Here is a 23,820-nt window from a genome sequence, read left to right on the forward strand (position 1 = left end):
ATCTATGGAAGTTATTTCTCATTTTAAATACCTAATCTGATATTATAATTCAGTACAAAGAACTAAAAGAGAAAAGATGCTGTAAACTAATCATACCACAATCCAGGTGACAACCGTACTAGGCGGAATACTGTTGTTATTCTGCTGTCTAGTTGCTGTTGCTGAGAATGACGAAGTAGCGAAATTACATTTTCCCATTATTATTTCCAGACACTCTCTGGCAATGGTTTGTTGACTCTAATAAAGCTTCAGACAAAGCTGTCAGCAGAGGAAATGGCAGAAGCAGAGCAAGGAACAACCTTCACAACAATAAATGAATCTAAACCCTCAGTGATAGGTTGTGCATTTTCTGATAAAATTTAATGTGAGTGTTTCAGAATCTATCATAAAACTGCAGCTGAATTCCAGAGGGATAAATATATTCTATCAAGTCACGGTACTCAAGATTTTGACAAACATAAACATATTATGAGGGATTAAAGAGTTAGAACCTTACCTGCTATAGTATTGAGGAACATCAAGTATTCAAAGTTAGAAATCTCCCGTCGCTGCCAGCGCTGAGTCATGTTGGAGGACTTATAAAGCTGTCTGGGAGTGGCCAGAGATATTCTCCTGGGAATTAAATGTAAAGAATGTTTATTTTAAGAGACTCGTTAAATGTTAAAATACAGAGCAAACTTATTGGTAGGATTTACTTGACAGTGTCTCAAAGCCTTTTTATTTTGTTTAATGAAGTCAACAAAACACTACCACTCTTATTTGAACAATGAATATTTATTATATAAAAATCTCTATATATTTTATTTTAGCAGTGCTATAGCATTGCTAAAAATGCTAAACCCTCTGAGCCTTGGTTTTCCAGTTTTAAAATAGGATAATACTATTGCCATATATCACGGGGTTATTTTGAGGATAAATACATTAAGGTGAATGAAAGATGGCTTGGAGTGCAATATATTCCAGAACCACAGATGGAGGATATTTACACACCAATGAAGATAGTGAATCCCCTCCCTGCAGCCTGCCTATCCCTGCTTTCAACCCCAACAAGCTCCAAGAACACCAGAGACTTTATCTTATATTTACTGTAATGGGGGCAGGATTTGATGAGGAAAGAAAAGAGGGGGCTGTGGAAGAAGGCAGGAATTATTCCTTTTAGCTGTTGGAGTTAACCGAATTCAAAATTAAGAGTGGTGGTTTGCTTGCAAAGCCTGAGAATTTAATTCAGGGCAAGCATTTATTAATTTATTGTTATTATTTATTCTTATTATTATTATTATTAATAAACTTTTATGCTGTGGTAGCATCCACAGCCCAATTCAGATTCAGAGCCCTATTGTACAACACATTGTACAGACAGAGTTAGACACAGTCACTGTCCCAAACAGAGTTACCAAAGTATACATTTTAGCTCCAATACACAGCCATAATAACCCCCACATTTATGACTTCCAGACTTTATTACTGAGATTCCTATCTAGTAATGAAGCTACACCTCATAAAGCTCTATATGTCTATAGTCAGAACTCTGGTGTGGTTCCCACCGCCAGGAGAAATATGCTAGCACTCATTGCCAAAAATTGTAGTGTAGCCATGGTAGCAAAGGCAGCAGCTTGGGCTAGCTAGCCATCCAAGAACAGACTCACGGGGTCTGGACAGGTTTGTACTCAGAGCTGCTACTCCCTCCTGCTGCTGCATGTGCTACTGCAGCTACACTATTTTTAGGGCACTAGCTCGATGAGAGCTAGTGCACATATGTCTCCTCAAGCTGGGAATCACACCCCAGCTCCTAGTGGAGACACATACTCTAAATGGTATAAAACATAGCAGCCCATCAGCTTAGCAACACATACAGGTTGCCACCATTAATAGTCAAGTCTGAAATCTCTGTGCCTCCATAGGAATAATGCTAGCTGTCTAAGAGATCGCTTTGCGCTCCATAAGCTCCATGAGCATGAACGTCCACAACAGCTACATTTCAACAGAAAAATAAAAATTGTTGACTAAAAGGGGGAGATTTGAGAGTGCAGGAAACAGAACTTTCACAGCAGCTTGACCAAGTCTCTGGAACTTACTCCTACAAAAGAGTGTTTGTGTACGTCACCACTTTCAAATTTAACTCAATACTCCTTTCTTTGACTTAATTTGTCTTGAATAAGTTCTTTACATACGCAGATATACACACTCTTTCACACAGAAACAAATAAATCCTATAAACTAAGCAAGCTATGTCTCCTACAAGCTAGAAAGGAAGAATGAGAATGTTATTTCTATTCTTAAATACTTTGGAAATGCTCAGATATTACAGTTCTAAGGCCCATATTAATAACTAGGCATATGGAAATATTGTGTACATATATTTTACAAGTGAAGAATATAATTATGTATTTACAGATCTCTAAAATGAAGATATTGCTACTTGACAAAATATACCTTTTAGAAATACAGTAGGATCACATTTATGATAAACCATTTTATGGTACTGACCTCAACCTTAGCTATATTGGCCCCTGGCTTTCTGGGTGTTTGTATAAGTTTATACTTAGGGACTTTTATATTACAATTTGTGACATCTAGGCCCTTTTGGACACAGTTTAGTATATGGATTCTTGACTCAAACACTAATATCTCTGCTACTGTAAAGAGTCCTGCTCAGAGATTTCTCAGTCCGTAGACGGCTGAAATAATAGTCCATAATGGTGCCAAAGGAACCAGTCAGGCCTAAAGATGTTAATTTAGCTAACGTGTATTCAGGCTTATGTGTATGCTGCCCTTTTAAAGGAACAAAAGGCAAAAAACTCAAAAAATTCAGTGCTGCCAAGTCAGCAGAACATCTATTATTTATTCTATTAAGTTGAGGAGCATCCGGATCCACGAGCAATTCCTGGATAGTGTCCATGTGGAGACAGCTGAGGTAGCTGTCCCAGTACACAGGACTGCTGACACACCACTGGTGGAAGAGGAGATGGCTCATGGTGGACACTGGCAGCTGGTTACTTCTGGCAGCGGGCAGTGCACCACCCCTGCCCCGAACCCTCCCACCGTGGTAATAGGTAACCGTTATGCTCTTCTTGATACAGGAGAGAAGGAATCACCCCCTACAGTAGAGGAGGAGAAGCCTCGTACCCCTAAGGCTGGGAGGTCTGCTGCCACTACTGCGAATAGAAACGTAGGGTAGTGGTGGTCGGAGACTCTCTTCTGAGGGGGACGGAGACACGCATCTGTCGCCCTGACATTTCATATCGGGAGGTATGCTGCCTGCTGAGGGCCCGTATCTGAGACATTACAGAGGCATTGTCGAGGATTATCCAGCCCTCTGACTACTACCCCATGCTACTCATCCATGTGGGCACAGATGATACTGCGAGGTGTGACACTGAGCGGATCAAGAGCGACTACAGGGCTCTGGGAGTATGGGTGAAGGAGTTTGGAGCGCAGGTGGTATTCTCTTCGATTCTTCCTGTCAAAGGTAGGGGCCCGGGCAGAGACAGGTGCATTGTGGAGGTGAATGCCTGGCTGTGAAGATGGTGTCGCCAGGAGGGCTTTGGCTTCCTCCACCACGGGATGCTATTCCAGGAAGGACTGCTAGGCAGAGATGGCGTTCACCTTTCGAGGAGGGGAAAGATCCTATTTGGACACAGACTGGCTAACCTAGTGAGGAGGACTTTAAACTAGGTTCAACGGGGACAGGTGAGCAAAGCCCACTGGTAAGTGGGGAACATGAAGACCTGGGAGATAGGTCGGAAATAGGAAGGAACGTGGGCCATAATGGCAGAGAGAAAGGAGGGTCAGGGCAAAACTGGGAGGCAAGATAAAATCAGTATCTTAGATGCCTATATACAAATGTGAGAAGTATGGGTAATAAGCAGGAAGAACTGGAAGTGCTAATAAATAAATACAACTATGACATTGTTGGCATCACCGAAACTTGGTGGGATAACACACGATTGGAATGTTGGTGTGGATGGGTACAGCTTGCTCAGGAAAGATAGATAGGGAAAAAAGGGAGGAGGTGTTGCCTTATATATTAAAAATGTACACACTTGGACTGAGGTGGAGATGGACATAGGAGACGGAAGTGTTAAGAGTCTCTGGGTTAGGCTAAAAGGGGTAAAAAACAAGGATGATGTCATGCTAGGAGTCTACTACAGGCCACCTAACCAGGTGGAAGAGGTGGATGAGGCTTTTTTTAAACTAACAAAATCATCCAAAGCCCAAGATTTGGTGGTGATCGGGGACTTCAACTATCCAGATATATGTTGGGAAAATAACACAGCGGGGCACAGACCATCCAATAAGTTCTTGGACTGAACTGCAGACAACTTTTTATTTCAGGAGGTTGAAAAAGCTACTGGGGGGAAGCTGTTCTAGACTTGATTTTAACAAATAGGGAGGAACTCGTTGAGAATTTGAAAGGAGAAGTCAGCGTGGGTGAAAGTGATCATGAAATCATAGAGTTCACAATTCTAAGGAAGGGTAGAAGGGAGTACAGCAAAATAGAGACAATGGATTTCAGGAAGGCAGATTTTGGTAAGCTCAGAGAGCTGATAGGTAAGGTCCCTATTGGGTCCAGTTTGGGACTCAAAAACTGAGGGGAAAAACAACTGAGGAGAGTTGGCAGTTTTTCAAAGGGACACTATTAAGGGCCCAAAAGCAAGCTATTCCGCTGAGTAGGTGTAATGATGCTGGTTCTGGCGGGATCCAACTGAGAGTGCCAATTCAGGATAAATTGCTTAAAGCAGGGCAGTTACAGACCAAGGCTGGGGTTTTTCCACCTCTAAGGCAAACCAAACCAGCCAGACAAAGAGGACTTTGGTCTCACCCCACTGGCTAACCATAAGTCACACAAGCAATTCCCTTAGACACTCCAGTTTCCCAGTATCACCACCAGTGCCACTCGTTGTGGGGATGAATGGTTATGAAAACCAATACCCCAGTAAAAGAAAAAAAAAGGTTCTCTCGATCCCAAAGGACCAGGCCCCAGACCAAGGTCAATATACAAATCAGATCTTACCCACAAATCACGCTGTTGCCAATCCTTTAGAATCTAAAATCTAAAGGTTTATTCATAAAAGGAAAAAGACAGAGATGAGAGCTAGAATTGGTTATTTGGAATCAATTACACACAGTAATGGCAAAGTTCTTGGTTCGGGCTTGTAGCAGTGATAGAATAAACTGCAGGTTCAAATCAAGTCTCTGGAATACATCCACAGCTGGGATGGATCATTCAGTCCTTTGTGTAGAGCTTCCGTTTGTAGCAAAGTCCCTCCAGAGGTAAGAAGCAGGATTGAAGACAAGATGGAGATGAGGCATCAGCCTTTTATAGTCTTTTCCAGGTGTAAGAACACCTCTTTGTCCTTACTGTGGAAAATTACAGCAAAATGGAGTCTGGAGTCATGTGGGCCAGTCCCTGCATACTTTGCTGAGTTGCAAGGCATATCTGCCTTCTCTCAATGGGTCAATTGTATAGCTGATGGTCCTTAATGGGCCATCAAGCAGGCTAGGCAGAGCTAACACCAACTTGTCTGGGATGTCTCCCAGAAGCATAGCATAAGTTTGAAATACAGACAGTATAGAGCCAATATTCATAACTTCAACTACAATATTGATACACACAGGTAGACAGCATAATCATAACCAGCAAACCATAACCTTGTCTTAGACACCTCATTTGACCCCCTTTATACAAGATTTGGTGCCACTACAAGACTTTGATTGCAACCATGTTCTATATGGTCCCAGTTCAAATCAATAACGTGACAGAAGGAAAGATAGGAAATGTGGCAAAAGACCTACTTGGCTTAACCACGAGATCTTGCATGATCTAAAAAATAAAAAGGAGTCATATAAAAAATGGAAACTAGGACAGATTTCAAAGGATGAATATAGGCAAACAACACAGGAATGCAGGGGCAAGATTAGAAAGGCAAAGGCACAAAATGAACTCAAACTGGCTATGGGAATAAAGGGAAACAAGAAGACTTTTTATCAATACATTAGAAGCAAGAGGAAGACCAAGAACAGAGTAGGCCCACTGCTCAGTGAGGAGGGAGATACAGTAACAGGAAACTTGGAAATGGCAGAGATGCTTAATGACTTCTTTGTTTTGGTCTCCACCGAGAAGTCTGAAGGAATGACTAACACAGTGAATGCTAATGGGAAGGGGGTAGGTTTAGAAGATAAAATAAAAAAGAGCAAGTTAAAAATCACTTAGAAAAGTTAGATGCCTGCAAGTCACCAGGGCCTGATGAAATGCATCCTAGAATACTCAAGCAGCTAATAGAGGAGGTATCTGAGCCTCTAGTATTAACTTTGGAAAATCATGGGAGACAGGAGAGATTCCAGAAGACTGGAAAAGGGCAAATATAGTGCCCATCTATAAAAAGGGAAATAAAAACGACCCAGGAAACTACATACCAGTTAGTTTAACTTCTGTGCCAGGGAAGATAATGGAGCAAGTAATTAAGGAAATCATCTGCAAACACTTGGAAGGTGGTAAGGTGATAGGGAATAGCCAGCATGGATTTGTAAAGAACAAATCATGTCAAACCAATCTGATAGCTTTCTTTGATAGGATAACGAATCTTGTGGATAAGGGAGAAGTGGTTGATGTGGTATACCTAGACTTTAGTAAGGCATTTGATACGGTCTCACATGATATTCTTATCGATAAACTAGGCAAATACAACTTATATGGGGCTACTATAAGGTGGGTGCATAACTGGCTGGATAACCATACTCAGAGAGTAGTTATTAATGGTTCCCAATCCTGCTGGAAAGGTATAACAAGTGGGGTTCCGCAGGGGTCTGTTTTGGGACCGGCTCTGTTCAATATCTTTATCAATGACTTAGATATTGGCATAGAAAGTACGCTTATTAAGTTTGCAGATGATACAAAACTGGGAGGGATTGCAACTGCATTGGAGGACAGGGTCATAATTCAAAATGATCTGGACAAATTGGAAAAATGGTCTGAGGTAAACAGGATGAAGTTTAACAAAGACAAATGCAAAGTGCTCCACTTAGGAAGGAACAATCAGTTTCACACATACAGAATGGGAAGAGACTGTCTAGGAAGGAGTACAGCAGAAAGGGATCTAGGGGTTATAGTGGACCACAAGCTAAATATGAGTCAACAGTGTGAAGCTGTTGCAAAAAAAGCAAACATGATTCTGGGATGCATTAACAGGTGTGTTGTGAGCAAGACACGAGAAGTCATTCTTCCACTCTACTCTGCTCTGGTTAGGCCTCAACTAGAGTATTGTGTCCAGTTCTGGGCACCGCATTTCAAGAAAGATGTGGAGAAACTGGAGAGGGTCCAGAGAAGAGCAACAAGAATGATTAAAGGTCTTGAGAACATGAAGGCTGAAAGAATTGGGTTTGTTTAATTTGGAAAAGAGAAGACTGAGAGGGGACATGATATCAGTTTTCAGGTATCTAAAAAGTGTCAGAAGGAGGAGGGAGAAAACTTGTTCACCTTAGCCTCTAAGGATAGAACAAGATGCAGTGGGCTTAAACTGCAGCAAGGGAGGTTTAGGTTGGACATTAGGAAAAAGTTCCTAACTGTCATCCTGGTTAAACACTGGAATAAACTGCCTAGGGAGGTGGTGGAATCTCTATCTCTGGAGATATTTAAGAGTAGGTTAGATAAATGTCTATTCGGGATGGTCTAGACAGTATTTGGTCCTGCCATGAGGGCAGGGGACTAGATTCGATGACCTCTCGAGGTCCCTTCCAGTCCTAGAATCTATGAATTTCTGTGGCTGAGGTTTCAGATCCACCTTTCTGCCAAATAGTGTTAAACCCCTGTTTTATAGTGTCGACTATATGCCTTATTCTTGTCCAATCCACATTTCCCAATCACATTTTATTAGTGAAAAATAACAAAATATTATAGTAAGTGTTACTTTTATTATAAGTAAAATAAACAATATGCAATCAAAGTGGGAGGGTCTGAAAAGTTTGACCAATCTATGAATAAAGATATGTACATTTTACAACAGTGACTAGTGATCTGATGTGCCACAAGTTTTGGATGCCCACCTTAAGACACTTCAAAGTGGCTGATTTTCAGAGGATGGTTGCTCAGCACTTTCTGAATATCAGGCCCCTTTAAAAGTGTCAAGTTGGGCATCCAGAAATATTAGTAATTGAAAATGTGAGCCATATATTTGCACACAGAGATATTTACATACCTGCATATAGAGTGGACTCAATTTACAGAGCAGAGAATGAGCATCTGTATGCTTAATTTGAACGCACAGTTACCTTGACTTGTGCATATAAATTACCAGTGGTTCGCGAAAAATGGTGGTGCTTACAAATGCAAATTAGACATGCAAATGTCTGTGCAACTACCTACACACTTATTTGAAAACCTTAGCATCCATCTCTCTACAGCAGCTGCTAAACTGTTGCCAGTTTTTATATTCTTATTTCTCTACAAAATCCAGGGAATCCAATGTACAATACATCTAACAAATATGCAGCATACAGCGCTCAGATTATTTTATAAGTGATTTCCATTCTGTTGTGTGTTCCCACACACAGCCTTCTGAAACAATGTGAAGAACTGATTAAACATATTAGTAATTTATATTAAATTATACATAGATTAATAATTAGTTTGTAAAGTGTATGCTCAAACCCTTAGACACTGTGTGTACTATCAGACACAAATAAATATATTAATTAAAATAAATAAATAAAATATTACTACTACAAATAAAGATCAGTGCAATCTACTAATTTATTTTAGACTTGACCCAAAGTCCCCAAGGGATTCTCACAAATCTACAAAAAGTCCATGAGTGCTACATTTTCCATATCTGATTCAACTGAAACACGTAGGAAAGCAAATGTACCCAGAAAGCTCCCTATTGACTATATATCTGAGGAATTTCAAAGAGTGTAAGTTATTTCAGCAGGGGCTGAAATAAATTATGCACAATAAATTGGTTCCATACCTACTTGTTTCAGGTAGCACAGGAAGAACCTAATGCTGTATGTTTTGCTAAATCCATTCATCTTTGATCAAACTACACCTCTTTTCGGAAATGCTATCACAAATGTGGAGATGGTTATATGGATCTGCTATCCTGGCTTTTTGGAAGATAGTAAATTCCCACCAGATCAATACCTTATTGTGCAGATTGCAGGCAGACCACTGATATACAGTAAGATATTCCAACTTTTAGAGCGATACCGTGTTCTAGATAGATTTACTAAATATCCTTATGACACTTTGTAGGAAAAAAGTTACTACATAAGTGTGGTAGAAGCTCTTTTATTCCATTCATTTTCCACTTAATTATCTCCAAAGCTGTCTGATACAAAATCTCCATAAGTATCTCACCAAAAAGACAACACCTGGGAAGAAAAGGCTTGGAAATGTCACAGGATCTTTCTGACTGAGGAATAGTCAATATTCACTCTTAATCAAAGCTGTAAAAGGCTCTTTATGCTAAGATGACATCCAATTTGATTTTTTCCACCTCTCCTTTCACCAAAAGCAATGTCTACAACTAGCTTGATTGAGGTTTGGAAATCCGTCACTAAGTCACTGATGCAGAACATGTGGCAGCACTGAGCTGACAGTGAATTGAGTCACCATGCCAGCTGAAAGAGATGTTGTTCTTCATCAAGTGACTTCATCATTTGTATTTTCACCCTAATAACTGGAGGTATTGTTTTATATTATGGACTATGACCCACACAATTTCAGCTTATGGTGCAAGGACATCTTTAACAGTGAAGTACAATAAAGCATCTCTTATCAATTCACTTTAATTTTTGCACTCTTACAAATTAAAAGTTACTAAATCAAGTATTTCAATTCTGAATTAAAAGAAAGCTTCCATGCTGTGACATTACAGTCTAAACAACTTAAAATAAAAACTGCAACAACAGTCTGCCCAATGGTATCAGACATCTGCGCCACAAAGAAATTATAATCTTGGTATCATATGTGAGACTCTCAGAGCACAAAGAAACTGACTGTATCAGAGATGGGTGACCTTGGTCTCTAAACCAGAGGAAGCAGAGTGACCACAGTACTCAGGATTGACAAGTAATGCTGAGTCCTTAGAAAACATGTGAACTTTATTGATGCTTCATGAACAATTTTGAAACAAAACAAATACCCCCACACATGCAATCATCATTATTAGTTATTGTTATAACAATTATTAATATGATTTACTGATATTCACAACATTTACTTGTCACATAACACATGAACCAGGGATCACCTAATTAAATTAATAGGCAGCAGGTTTAGAAACAAACATAAGAGATGGTTATTCACCCTGTGCAATAACTGTGGTTCTTTGAGATGTGTCCCCCTAAAGGTGCTCCACTCTAGGTATGCTTGTTCCCTAGGTGCTTCAGATTGCAGATTTTAGGTAGCAGGGTCTGTTCGTCCCAGGCATGCGCTGCTCACAGCCTCATGCCCTGTCCCAAGGCTATAAAGAACTGCATGGACAAACTGTCCTCAGTTCCTTATCTATTGCAGAGCCCATTGTAAAGAATTCCAAAGCAGAGGGGAGGAGGCAGGTATTGGGGCACCCATAGAGAGAGACATCTCGAAGAAACAATTACTGGACAGGGTGAGTAACCTTCTCTTCTTCTTTAAGTAGTGCCCCTATCGGTTCTCCACTCTGTGGAGGGATGTGGCTTTGGAGTTGAGTGTAGTACTGAAGATAGAACAGGAGAGCCAAATATGGCATCAGAAGCTGAGGCATGAGTAACAAATGTATGAATGGACGTCCAAGTCATGGCTCTACATATTTCTGTGATGGGAACGTTCTTAAGATAGAGAAGTAGAGAGGGATCTTGTGTTTGCTTGGTGAATAAACAGTACTGAGCCCCCTTGGAGGCAGTGCATGTGAAGTCTCATGTGATTTATTACAAAGGTGCCAGCTGCCATATATCCCAATATTCATGGATCGGTAACTAGTTGAAAGATAGGAAACAAAGGGTAGGAATAAATGATCAGTTTTCAGAATGGAGAGAGGTAAATAATGGTGTCCCCCAGGGGTCTCTACTCGGACCAGTCCTATTCAACATATTCATAAATGATCTGGAAAAAGGAGTAAACAGTGAGGTGGCAAAAGTTGCAGGTGATACAAAACTACTCAAGATAGTTAAGTCCCAGGCAGACTGAGAAGAGCTACAAAAAGATCTCACAAAATTGGGGTGACTGGGCAACAAAATGGCAGATGAAATTCAGTGTTGATAAATGCAAAGTAATGCACATTAGAAAACATAATCCCAACTATACATATATGATGGGGTCTAAATTAGCTGTTACCACTCAAGAAAGAGATCTTGGAGTCATTGTGGATATTTCTCTGAAAACATCCACTCAATACACAGCGGCAGTCAAAAAAGCGAACAGAATGTTGGGAATCATTAAGGAAGAGACAGATAGTAAGACAGAAAATATCATACTGCCTCTATATAAATCCATGGTACACCCACATCTTGAATACTGTGTGCAGACGTAGTCGCCCCATCTCAAAAAAGATATATTGGAATTGGAAAAGGTTCAGAAAATGATTAGGGGTATGGAATGGCTTCTGTATGAGGAGAGGTTAATAAGACTGCGACTTTTTGGCTTGGAAAAGAGACGACCGAGGGGGAATATGATTGAGGTCTATCAAATCATGACTGGTATGGAGAAAGTAAATAAGGAAGTGTTATTTACTCCTTCTCATAACACAAGAACTAGGGGTCACCAAATGAATTTAACAGTTATCAGGTTTAAAACAAACAAAAGGATGTATTTTTTTTCACACAACTCAGTCAGTGAGTCTGTGGAACTCTTTGCCAGAGGATGTTGTGAAGGCTAAGACTATAACAGGGTGCAAAAAAGAACTAGATAAGTTCATGGAGGATAGGTCCATCAAGGCTATTAGCCAGGATGGGCAGGGATGGTGTCCCTAGCCTCTGTTTGCCAGAAGCTGGAAATGGGCAACCAGGGATGGATCATGTGATGATTACCTGTTGTGTTCATTCCCTCTGGGGCACCTGGCATTGGCCCCTGTCAGAAGACAGGATATTGGGTTAGATGAACCGTTGGTCTGACCCAGTATGGCCGTTCTTATGTTGTTATAGCTGGAGACAATTTCTGGCTCATGTGTAAGGGCTGACTTGGATTGTAGAGACTAAATTGGCTAAGGTTATGAACCTGTGTGAAGGAAGGAATGCTTTAGCCGTTACTGCATAGAGGTAAGCCCCTATGAACTCCGGACCTTGCTCAGGGGTTAAGCCAGACTTTCAGATGTTTAATTGTAGCACAGTCTAAGAAATAGGTCTATGCCCCTCTGAGTGGCCATTGAAGCTGCATTGAAGGACTGACTTTTGAGCAGGCAATCATCGAGTTATGGGAAAATCAAAGTTCCTTGTTTGCAAAGATGAGCTGATACCACAGAAAGAACTTTTGAGAGTACTCTGGGCACAGATGAGACCCCAAATGGGAGCACCATGTATTGAAAGTGCTCTTGAGACAGAGTGAAGTGTAGGTTCCTTCTGAAGGAGGGGTGGATTGCTATATGGAAGTAAGCATCTTGAAGGTTGAGGGCCGAGAACCAGTCCCCTGGTGCAATGATGGAATTGTTGCAGCAAGAGTTACCATTTTGAACCTCTGAATCTTTACAAATATCTTGAGTAATCTTAGCTCTAGAATAGGTCTCCAAGCACCTTTTTTTTTTTTTTATTATGGAACCAGGAAGAACCTGGAATAAAATCCTTTCCCTCTGTGTTACCTGGGAACTGTTTCTATAGCACCCAGATTCAGGAAAGGGTCAATTTCCTGTTGCAAAAGGTGCTTGTGAGAGGGGTCCCTCACAAGGGATAGGGAAGGAGTTGGTATGAGGGGAGGGAGGTAAAGTGGATAGAGTATCCTGTTGAAATTATCTCCAACACCTACTTGTCCACAGTGATATGTTCCCAGTTCTGACGGAAATGAGAATGGTGGTCACCGAAATGAGGCAGACATGCAGATTTTTGCAGCAGTTAAGAATGGTGATGCTAACTGAGCACCTTGATCAACCCATCAAAATTGGTATTTCAAAGTTGTGGGTTATGAAGGACATGCCTGAGAAGTTGCTGGTGGGATGAGATCTCTGTGCCATCTGCGACTTACTGAATTCTAAATTCCCAGAGAGCACAAGTTGGCTCTAAAGTCTTTTAAGGTATGCAGGGATTCATCCATTTTTTCCACAAACAACTTCAATCTGTCAAAAGGAAGGTCCTCAACTGTATTTTGGTCTTCCCTTAGAAAACTAGAGAGCTGAAGCCAGGAGGCCCTCCTCATGACTATCGCCGTGGAGATAGAATGAGCAGCTACATCAGCAGCATCCAGAGAGAGGCATGCAGAGGTGTTTTTGTGAGCAGTTGACCCTCGAAGATGATCACCTGGAACTGCTCCCGCTGGTCTGTTGAAAGATGCTCAATATATGCATTCAACTTTGAACGGTCAGTATAGCTGTATTTCACCATGAGGGCTTGATAATTGGCAATCTTTAATTGTCAGGTAGCCAGTGAGAATGACTTACACCCAGACAAATCAAGATGCTTTAAATCTTTATTGTCTGGAGTCGATTTAGCATCATGCTCTCTGCCATGTTCATTCTCAGCATCAACCACAAATTCAGAGTCCTTGGAGAGGCCATAATATTTTTATCTGCCTTCTTACAGGTGGGTGGTACCGGACCCGGGCTATGCCAAATTATTTTTGCAGGGTCTGTCAATTGCTCGTGAATAGGTAGTGCAATGCAGGCAGGTGATGAAATGTGCAGAATGTCAAGTAATTTATGCTGCGACCTCCTCCTGTGGAATTTGCAAAGAGTCTGCTATCTTTTTAATGAGGTCCTGGAATTGTTTATAATCATCAGCCAAGGACAGTGGAGGAGGCATGACAGCTTCATCTGGGGAGGGGGAAGAGATGTTAGTTGTAGAGGTATTCTCTTTGTCCAATCTCACTTCCTGCTCCTCTTGTATGATCAGGAACACGAGAGAGGGAGGCTGGTGGGGACTGCCTGCTCTTCTCCTGGCAAGAAACAGTAGGGGCCCTTGAGATAAACTGTCCCAGGCACCCAAAGGTGGCCATATTAGCCAGGTGGAGAATGACTCTCACAAGGATCGCCCAACTCCTTAGAGGTCTCAGGATAGAGACTTCCTTGATAATGGAAGGGAGAGTGCTGGACAGAAATGTGGGAGACTGAGGAAACGTCCCCATTGTCTTCCTCCTCATCATCACTTAGTAGAGGTGAAGCAATTATAGAGAAAGGCAGAGACTCGGTCGGTACTGGGCAAATCTTCAGGGATTGAGAGGTGGGTCAGTACTGCAACTGGGTCGGTACCGAATGAGAGATTCAGGTGTTTCTGATACTGCCAAGTCCTGAGGAAATTGAAACTCTTGAGGTACTGGAACAGTGGACAGTACTAATGAGACAAGCTGGGCAGAGGTAACTGTGGCAGAAGGTGCTGATGGTACCAAAGGTCTCATGCACTATGATGAATGATCAGTAGGTGTCGGTCTGGTCTTTTGCAGAGCCAAAGTGCTGCATACTGAGGTCCTAGTAGACTTTGTTGGTACTGATTTAGAAGAGCTGGTCTTCTTCTCTGCACCAGTCCAGTCACCTGATGGTACCGATCTTTCAGAGCAGGAACCTTTAGAATCCTAGGCATGCTGGTGGTCACAGTAGCTGAGGAACCTTCAGCCTTGTGGGTACCAAGTCGGAGATCGGTAGTTGCCAAAGCAGGACTGCTTTCTAGAGTCCTTTTGAGAGAATTCCAGGGATTTCCTCTTTGATGCTCTAGGGGAGTGTTGCACCGAGGTGGAGGAAGCAGTCGACCTGTTTGGAGATTGTTTTATGGGGGGGAGTACCCTGGTTGGAGTCAGAGGCTGATCAAAGCAAACTCTTCATCATGAGGAGATGTAGTTTAAGTTCCCAGTTCTTTCTGGCCCTCAACTTTAATTGCAGACAAAAATTACACTTTTGGGGAATGTGTGACTCCTCAAGGCAGTGAACTTACTGGGAGTGTCCATCATTGATTGGGATAGGCTCTCAGCATGAAAGGCAACATTTAAACCCAGGAGAACTGTGGACACCCTCCCAGGGTTTAAGCTCCCCTGAGGGGGAGAAACAAAGAAAAATTGATGGAGGGACAATGGTCCTTATCCTAAAAGTATAAGTACAATCTTTTAAAGTTTTTTTTTAATTATAAAATTACTACCGCTAACTAACACAAAGAAAACTTGAAGAACTAACACTAACTATTAAGAATAATAGAAAATTACAGTTAAGGTAAGCTCCACTCAGATGCTGCTGAAGCTCCGTCTCAGGCTGAGGCAGTTGAGAAGGAACTGAGAGTGGTTCACCTACGCAAATCTACATAATCTCGGTGGAGGGCACAAGGTTACGGGGGGGTCCATGCATGGGCCAAACAGACACTGCTACTTAAAATCTCTGATCTGACACACATGGAGCACAAGTGGACCTAGAATGGATCACCCACAGGGACACTACTCAAAGAAGAAGGAAGAACTTCTCCACACAATGCACAATCAACCTGAGGAACTCATTGCCAGGGGATACTGTGAAGAAGTTTCTCACCTTTTGACGTAACGATGGTTCTTTGAGATGTGTCCCCCTATGGCTGCTCCACTGTAGGCATATCTATGCTAGGCACAGGGGTGCAGATACACCTACAGTGGAGAACACATAGGGACACTACTTGAAGAATGCCAAAAGTATAACTGGGTTCTAAAAAAGAATTAAATAAGAAGGATAGGTCCATGAATGGCTATTCGTCAAGATGGTCTGGGATGCAACCCTATACTCTGGGAGAAATAACAGGATCCAAGATTTTAAAAAGTGTCTTCTTTTTTATCCTCAATTAACAGGTGCCCAACTTGAGATACTTTAATGGAACCAGATTTTCCCAAGTGGGTGCTCAGTACTTTCTCAAAATCAGGCCCCATTAAGGTGTTTCAAGATGGGCACCCAAAAATTCAGGCACCTGAAATCACTAGTCACTTTTGTCCTGGTCATGGTTAGAAATGTGTGAGGAAGGAAGAGTATACATCTTGTTCATTCCTATGGCTGTTGGGGTTTTTGTTTTTAATTATCTTATTAACACTATACATCCCTGCTCTGTAGGTGAGGACCTTAATGACTGGGCTATTGGCTGTTCTGGAGTGGGTTCTATTTCACTTCAGCCACCAGGCTATATAGCATTGTGCGGTGCGTCTCTCTCAATCTCTCTTTTCGAAGCTGCTCTACTTTGTCCACAATGCTTGCATAGTCATTGGGCCAGAAAAAAAGAGTAAGAAAGACTACAGCCTGATGGTTGGGGCACTCACCTTGGGTGAGGTGGAATACCTGGGTTCCAGTCCCTGCTTCAGTGTAGGGATTCAAACCCAGGTCTCCTACCTTGCAAGTGAGTGCCTTAGCTATAGGGCCATTACATAAAGAAGGGGGAAGGCAGCATCACCACCTCTTCCTCCTCTATTTTTGTGAATCTCCCCCTTCATTTCCTTTGCTTTTATTAAGAATACTCAAAATGAAACATTTTGTTTCAGATTAAAATGAAAGGTTTTGTTTGACCTGAAACAAAATTTTTCCAACTTTTTCGATTCACCAAAAATCCAGAAAAAAATTGGTTCAACCCAAACCAGTTGTTTTCCCCAATATTTCTGAATAATCAGCAAACTGAAAATTAGTTATTTGCACTTTCAGGACCTTAATTTTATACCTCATCCTCATTGTAACTTCTGGTAACACAACGCCTTCTGATACCATATTGCATTGATTCAGTGCTGGTTAAGAGGTAAGAGTTTCATCTACTGAATTACTACTACTACTTCCTGCTGCATTTATATAATAAATTATTATGGACAATGTTTGCAAATCTGAGTGCCTAATTCCATATTCGGGTACCTTAATAAAAGTGACTTATTTTCAAATATGTTGAGAACCTGCAGCTTCTACTGACTATGTTTGGACATCACTTCTGAAAACAATGCAGCTGAGCTACTGTACTATAAATGTTCTCCTTCATTCCAGGTTCTCTCATATTTCCAGATAATGACTTTATTATAAATATGGCCTGATTTTTTAATAGAAGGTTGAAAATATTTGCCAATATGATTTTCACATTGCATTAGTGAATTATGTACCTATAGTTTTATAAGATAAAGACAAATACTCCAACAAAGTGCACAGCTAAAATACATGAGTTGTGTATTTAGGGAGATAGCTATGCATGGATCTGAAGACTGCAACAGAATCCTTAGCCTCAATCAGTAGTGGGCTTGGTTCTTTGGAATGATCACTTCCCTGCTCCTTCACCCAAGATAGCATTATGCTTTCTCTGCTCTCCTCCCACATTGAGCTCTAGGGTTTAGCAGTAATTAGGAAAATCACAGATTTCTCTAGTACTGTACAAGGGCTTCAAGGGCCTGTTTAGGCTCTGTAGCTCAGAGTGTGATGATAATGGAATCTGCCACTCCCAGATCACGTGTGTGCATGTATTGCATACCAGACCATTAACAAGTCTTCCCTTACAGAAGACACTCAGGATTCAGGCGGGTGATGGAGGATAATTACCCTCTGTGGCTAATCCACACAAGTACTCAGTGTGGGAATAAGCATTTTATCTGGCATCCTCCCAGAAGAGATTGGGAGAGGACAAAAGACCCGGGCTGCACTCCGTAAAGGCAGAGGAGGGAGCAGGCTTGGAGTATCAGAAGCTAGGACTGCAAAGGAGTCTGATCAGGTGGCTGCAGCTCCCAGCCCCAGAAAAGCAGGTGAATCCCTCTTGACCCAGGCGGGGAGGGTGGGAAGGGAAAAGCAGCGAGCGACCGGGGAGGGGAAGAGGAGTGGATTGTGGTGGAGCCTCAGGGGAGAGGCAGAGCAGGGACAGGGCCTCAGGGGGAAGACATGGGGCAGGAGAGGTTCCTGCACTCCTGCTGGAGTGTCTGGTTTTTAAATATTACTAAGTTTGCAAACCTAGGAGGCCTGGATGTGAAGGCAAAAGAGCATCACTCCCTGGTGTGAGGGTTGATGCATGCATGCAATCAGGCCCCAGAAAATGGCAGAGGGAAAGATGAACATTGATCTTTCCACAGAAGACAACAGCTGGTAGGAATGATGGGGAGTTTTGAAGGAGGGTGAGTTGTCTCAGAGGCTTAGTGGAGCTCTTCAGATAATGTAGGTAGTGGAAATGGAAGGCTCCTCTGTGTGTTTTGACAATGCTGTGAACCTACGTACAATTTGTTAATGCTTTGAGCTGGTTTTACTATGCATTTTTATACAGCATGTCAATTTGTAAACCTGAGCCTTGAGTTTGCATATTTTTAAATGTATTTCCCTCTTAATCCTAGAAGCAGGAGAAGAATAATTTAGTATAATCAGAATAAGATCGGGAAACTTGGAAAGTGCAAAATACTTTATATACTAATGGATGGTAAAACCAAAACCAAAAATGTTTTTTGCCACTGGAAAAGGTAAATAAATAAATAAATAAATAAAAAACAAGCAAAACTGTTTGGCAAAACCAAAACATGCCCAACCTCAGTTCATATCTTTAGTTTTAATACTCAAAGAAGCACATTAATTTTTGCAAAAATGTCACCTCAAAAACAAACAAGCACACAGTTCTTTCAATGTTTAAATAACAAACAATTTCAATCAGCTTTATTCTGTTTGCTTATTGGAGTGCGCTCATTTGCTAAAATGGTAAAAAAAAATTGCTGATTTAAAATACTTTTATATAATGCTGATTTTCTATAACATATCACATAATTAAGTTAAAAATATTGCTGCTCAAGGGACCCTGAAGTGATGGGAATTCCAGACCCCTTACAGTAGTAATGTTTTAATATGCACAAATATCAACCATTCTGAGTCTGCAAGCATATAAACAGAACACAGCATCAAATATTTTAATGACATTACCTTGCTTGTGGCAAACCATAGCTGGTCCCTACTCCAACACGAGGTAAGCTGTACACAACTTTTTTTACTGTTGCTTGGTCAGGAAAATTAAACATAACCGAGGCTGTGATAAGAAGAAAAAACGTGACTTAAAACACCACAAACGAACAGAACTCTGTTTCTTTACCAGATAATTCACAATATATTTTCAAAAGGCTTCTCAGAATTTATTTGGAAGGGTAATCCAGCTATACATTTATCTTCCTGTGAACCAAGGGTCTTTAAAACTTTCAGTATTCTCAAGGCTGGAGAATGGGTACTTCTGAAAATGTTCTGTGCTCTGAGTAACACAGTGTAAAGCTAATTATCTTCTTTGGCACTAATGTGTATCCCCATCTTGCAGGAAATATAGATTGTGTTTTGCAGGGGAAGGGTGGTATGTCACACATTCAAGTCTCTCGTTAGGTTGTAGAGCCTTCCAATGGGTTGTATGGAATTTAGTCCAGTGACTAATGCATTCAAAAATTGCCAGATCAGGGACTGGCTGACTACCTCCCCTCTTCAGTTGAAGGGCAGAACTTATATCACTGCTCCCTCATGGTGACTAGACTGTTGACACACCTCACCAACCATCTGTTCCTGAGTCTGCTTCAAGGTAGCATTTACACCTTCAGGAAACTAATTGTTTGGGCCCATGCATACTGTTTGTTGAAGGGAAACTCCTGACATGATCCCAACACCTATTTTTAGGTTTGGCAGAATTCTATTTTTATTATTTTATAATTTCAACTCATAATATCAATGTTAAATTTTAAGCTTTTTTCAATTTTTTTACCGTTGTGTAAAATTTGTGCATTTTAAAATATATATATATACATTAACTTTCACAAATGTGGTAAAGTATGGGGAGATCAGACAATTATTTAATGACAAAAGATGTTGAAATTCAAAAAGTTAAAGCTTTATAACCATTAAAATACAAATTATCAACATCACATGTCAAAACATACAAAGTAAACAGCCTTAAAATCGAAGTCTACTAATTCTCAAGAAGCACTTTTCTTACTTTGCCTATCTGTAAATTTTGATTATCATCAACGGAAATATTTTTCATTAATGTGTGTGGGGTCCAGTAAAATTGATGTTTACCAACTTTTATTGATAAAACTCTAATCCTTCCAAGCCTAGCTATGTTCAGCATGAAGGGAATTTTCCCCCTGAGAAGACTGGTGAGACAGTGGTGTTTTAACACTTTACAGTAGAGAGTCTAATAGGTGCCACTGATTATATTATGCTTTTGTGGTAAAATCATTGTATATGGTTGCTCTGTGTGCATTTGGGGATTGCGTTCTGGAGACCCACTTAGTGGAAAAGATTTTTCTGGTTTGTCAAAATAGCAGGAGTGCACTGGAGGTATTGTATCCCAAACGTGAACACAGAGCTGGAAATGAGATAGCTATGGTATGCAGTGAGTATTAAAGTACAGTTGGGCTTTACTATTGTGCACAGTTTAAAGCATCCCTAAGTCTGAGTTCAGTTCTTGACATGAGAAATGCGTTGGTTAGGGGATTTTGGTCTTTTTCCATTGGGTTGGATTCCAAGTTGGTTTCTGTCACTTTGGGAGATCAATATGTGCAGTATCACAGAAGTTGTATGAAAAATGATTTACTTTCATATAAATTTTGAAACTCTACATCTTTATTTATTTCAATAAAGGTGATGGGCCAATCAAGCTAACTAGACACTGTGTGGAGCAAACCTAGCCAAATAATTCAAAACAAACCATTATTTGACAAATGTCAACTCTTTTACTGTTTTTGAATTATTCATGAACAGAACTGCAAATATTTCCAATTTATTCATTATTCAAAATTATTCACTTTTTTCAACAAATAAATTCTAGCTCAGAAGATCTTTCGTTAACAGTTCATTGTGAATTGTCAACATTTGTGCTGTTATTGATTAGCTATGTAAATTACATGCTATTGTGTTCACTAAATAGGCAACTTGGACAAATAACAGTACAATTTTCAAATTGTATTTTAAAATATAAAATTTGAAAATTTCACTTTTGGCATATATCAGCCATTCAGGCTTAAAATTCCCTTTTTTGAGTATTTGCACTAGTAAAGCTATTGCACTAGAATATTTTCAGAAAATGAAAGCAAAGGGTATGAGGACATAGCAGAAGCAAATTTGTTTAAAGTTTTGAACAATGATGCATGTGTGACCAAGTGCATGGAGTGAACAGATGAGCCTGCACTCTGATCACTCAGCTGTTAATTAGTTCCCCCTCCAGAGGAAGCTGACTGGGGTAATCAGACTGGCAGGTTGGGTGAGATAAACATTCAATTAGCCATCAGCTCAAGTCTCATAAAGAGGCACAGGAAGGAAATGCCAGGGAGAGGGAAAGAGAGAGAGGAACAGGGCTAGCTAAGCCCAGTCATATAAAAGCTTCAGAAAAGGGAGACCTCTATTCTACCCAAGTCCTGAGGAGAGGGCCAAAAGCACTGCAGATATTGTATATAGATTGTTGCATGGGGACTAAAGTGATATTGGTGGAGAGCACTTGAAATAAAAGGTCACTGAGTGCACACCTCGTGCAGTCTGTGCAGCTTCTGCTGGGACGAAGATAGGAGAGGAGCCATACTCTGGTACAATATGGAAAATAGTAGCAGCATTTACCAGCTTCAGTATGTAGTCTTTATTCATCAAAACTTGCTGTCAGAGTGCCAGATTAAAATCCATATTAATGGCCCATTGGCAAATATTTTCTATATCAAATGTAGTGAATAAATACAAGTGTGAGGGATTACTGAAGGAAAATAGCATTTTTCAAAACAAACTACAAAGTTTTAATTTGGGGATGAATGGATACCATCCATAAAAACTACCTGCAGATACCTTATACAAAATAAATGAACAACATAAAGACATACTTCTATTTGCCATAAACACTTCCAAAGCAGTGTTCTGGAGAAGATAACGTCTTGAAAAAACAGCTCGAATCTCGCTGAACATCCATTTTCCATGAAGGCCTTCTGTGTAGGCAAGAACCTAAAATAAATAAGGGAAAACAGACACTTGTTAGAAGATGTTTTGACAGTACCACAAGTTTTATGCTTCAACAAAGTCAGGGTAAGCTTATCTTGTTGAACTTTATGGCACTCAAAAACATTAAGTTCAAAGGTGGACTGAAATGTTTTTAAAAGATAAAGCCTGGTTATAGTCAGAGATGTGACTGTAAACATGGCACCTTCATAATGTGTATATATGCTTCTCATGCGTCATATCAACTTATTTTACTTAGGCAAAAAATGTCCTGCAGTCAAGCACGGGGGAGTGAATAAAGTTCACTTGCAGATAAGCAAGTTATAGTCTATTTTGCAACATGCATGAGACAGAATTGCCTGTTAAGTTCTGAATCCACAGTTTTATTGTTGATGATGTGTTGTATAAAGTAAAGAAATAATATGATTGACAGTCAAATCTCTAATTTGAGTTTATAGGGCTATGAGTTAGAAAATCCATGAACCAATATATGAGAATAATTGAAGTGCAGATGCCATTGTTACAATAATTTTTCTAAGATTAACCACATTTTATTATTCAAAATCATTAACAAAATATGGTGACATGTATTTCTCTGTAATTTTAAACACAATATGAAGATATTTTAAAACATGAGCTGGAAAGTAGTACTGCTTTTCTAACTTGCCAAGTCCCAAATTTAAGGATCTGTTTGCTGTAACACTTATTGACAAGATACCTAGACCATTTCACTTTTCTGTCATTCCTCAAACTGCTTGAAGTGATGTCTCTTCATATTAGTGCTTAGATATTAATGATCAGAGGGATAGCCGTGTTAGTCTGAATCTGTAAAAAGCAACAGAGGGTCCTGTGGCACCTTTGAGACTAACAGAAGTATTGGGAGCATAAGCTTTCATGGGTAAGAACCTCACTTCTTAAGGTCACGCTTAAGAAGTGAGGTTCTTACCCACAAAAGCTTATGCTCCCAATACTTCTGTTAGTCTCAAAGGTGCCACAGGACCCTCTGTAGATATTAATGATGCACCTTCATATATACAAAGCTGCGTAGTTCAGTTTTAGAATATTCCATTTATGTTCAGGTTACATATATTTTATTAGAATACCAGAAACTAACAGATTTTTGTTGAGCATTTCTTTTTTTCTTTGCATAATAAAAATGACAATCCATTTCAGAAGGAATAATAATAATTGTAAATCAGCTTCTGAAACAGTCTCAGATATTAGCTGTTTCTTAGAAGAAAGCTGGACAGGAAGAGCAGTGAACTATGTTGTTCTTCACAGTCCGTGTAGGGTTGATTTGGAGACAAGACCAAGTGCTGTTGGTACTGTTCTCTGTTAGCTCAGCTGTGCACAATCCCTAACACTCAGATTCACAGAGAGTTGGAGCAGTGGCTTGTTGGGCTGACTTTGTTTGGCGTTTCCCTGGATGGATGCCAGGGCTCCTTGCCCCTTCCAACCAATAACAGTCTTGCTTGGTGTCAAGTCCCGTGGTAAACTTCCAATGGTTAATTACATTCAGTGTCAAAAATCTGCATTGTATTTATACTTTGATCTTCACTGACTTCAACTTCCAGCTACTGGCTCATCTAACTCCTTTGTCTGCTAGATTAAAGAGCCCTCTAGTATCAGATATTTCCTTCCTGTATAGGAGTTGTAGACTGATTAAGTTGTCTCTTAACCTTCTCTTTGATAAGCTCAATAGACTGTGCTCTCCTTTTGTCTTTCATTGAGATCAGATGCTAGGGTATACTTGACATCATGTATGTGGAAGCTAAGATCACCAAGAACAATACACCTAAAAGATTCCAGCACTCTTGAGCAC

The 23,820-nt window shown here is 40.4% G+C and overlaps 1 protein-coding gene across 3 annotated transcripts in view; it reads right to left on the reverse strand.

The window, feature by feature from the left end:
• The window catches only part of NBEA (neurobeachin), an 817,568-nt gene that overhangs the window by 145,510 nt on the left and 648,238 nt on the right, over positions 1-23,820 (reverse strand). For all 3 annotated transcript variants that reach the window (XM_054015304.1, XM_054015305.1, XM_054015303.1), the window contains exons 42-44: positions 21,887-22,004; positions 18,969-19,071; positions 497-612 (exon numbers count right to left, since the gene is read on the reverse strand). In XM_054015304.1, coding sequence (XP_053871279.1) covers positions 497-612; positions 18,969-19,071; positions 21,887-22,004 — 337 coding nt within the window. The remainder of the gene's footprint in view (positions 1-496; positions 613-18,968; positions 19,072-21,886; positions 22,005-23,820) is intronic.

The sequence above is a fragment of the Malaclemys terrapin genome, chromosome 1 (assembly GCF_027887155.1).
Source record: "Malaclemys terrapin pileata isolate rMalTer1 chromosome 1, rMalTer1.hap1, whole genome shotgun sequence".
Classification (NCBI taxonomy): Eukaryota; Metazoa; Chordata; order Testudines; family Emydidae; genus Malaclemys; species Malaclemys terrapin.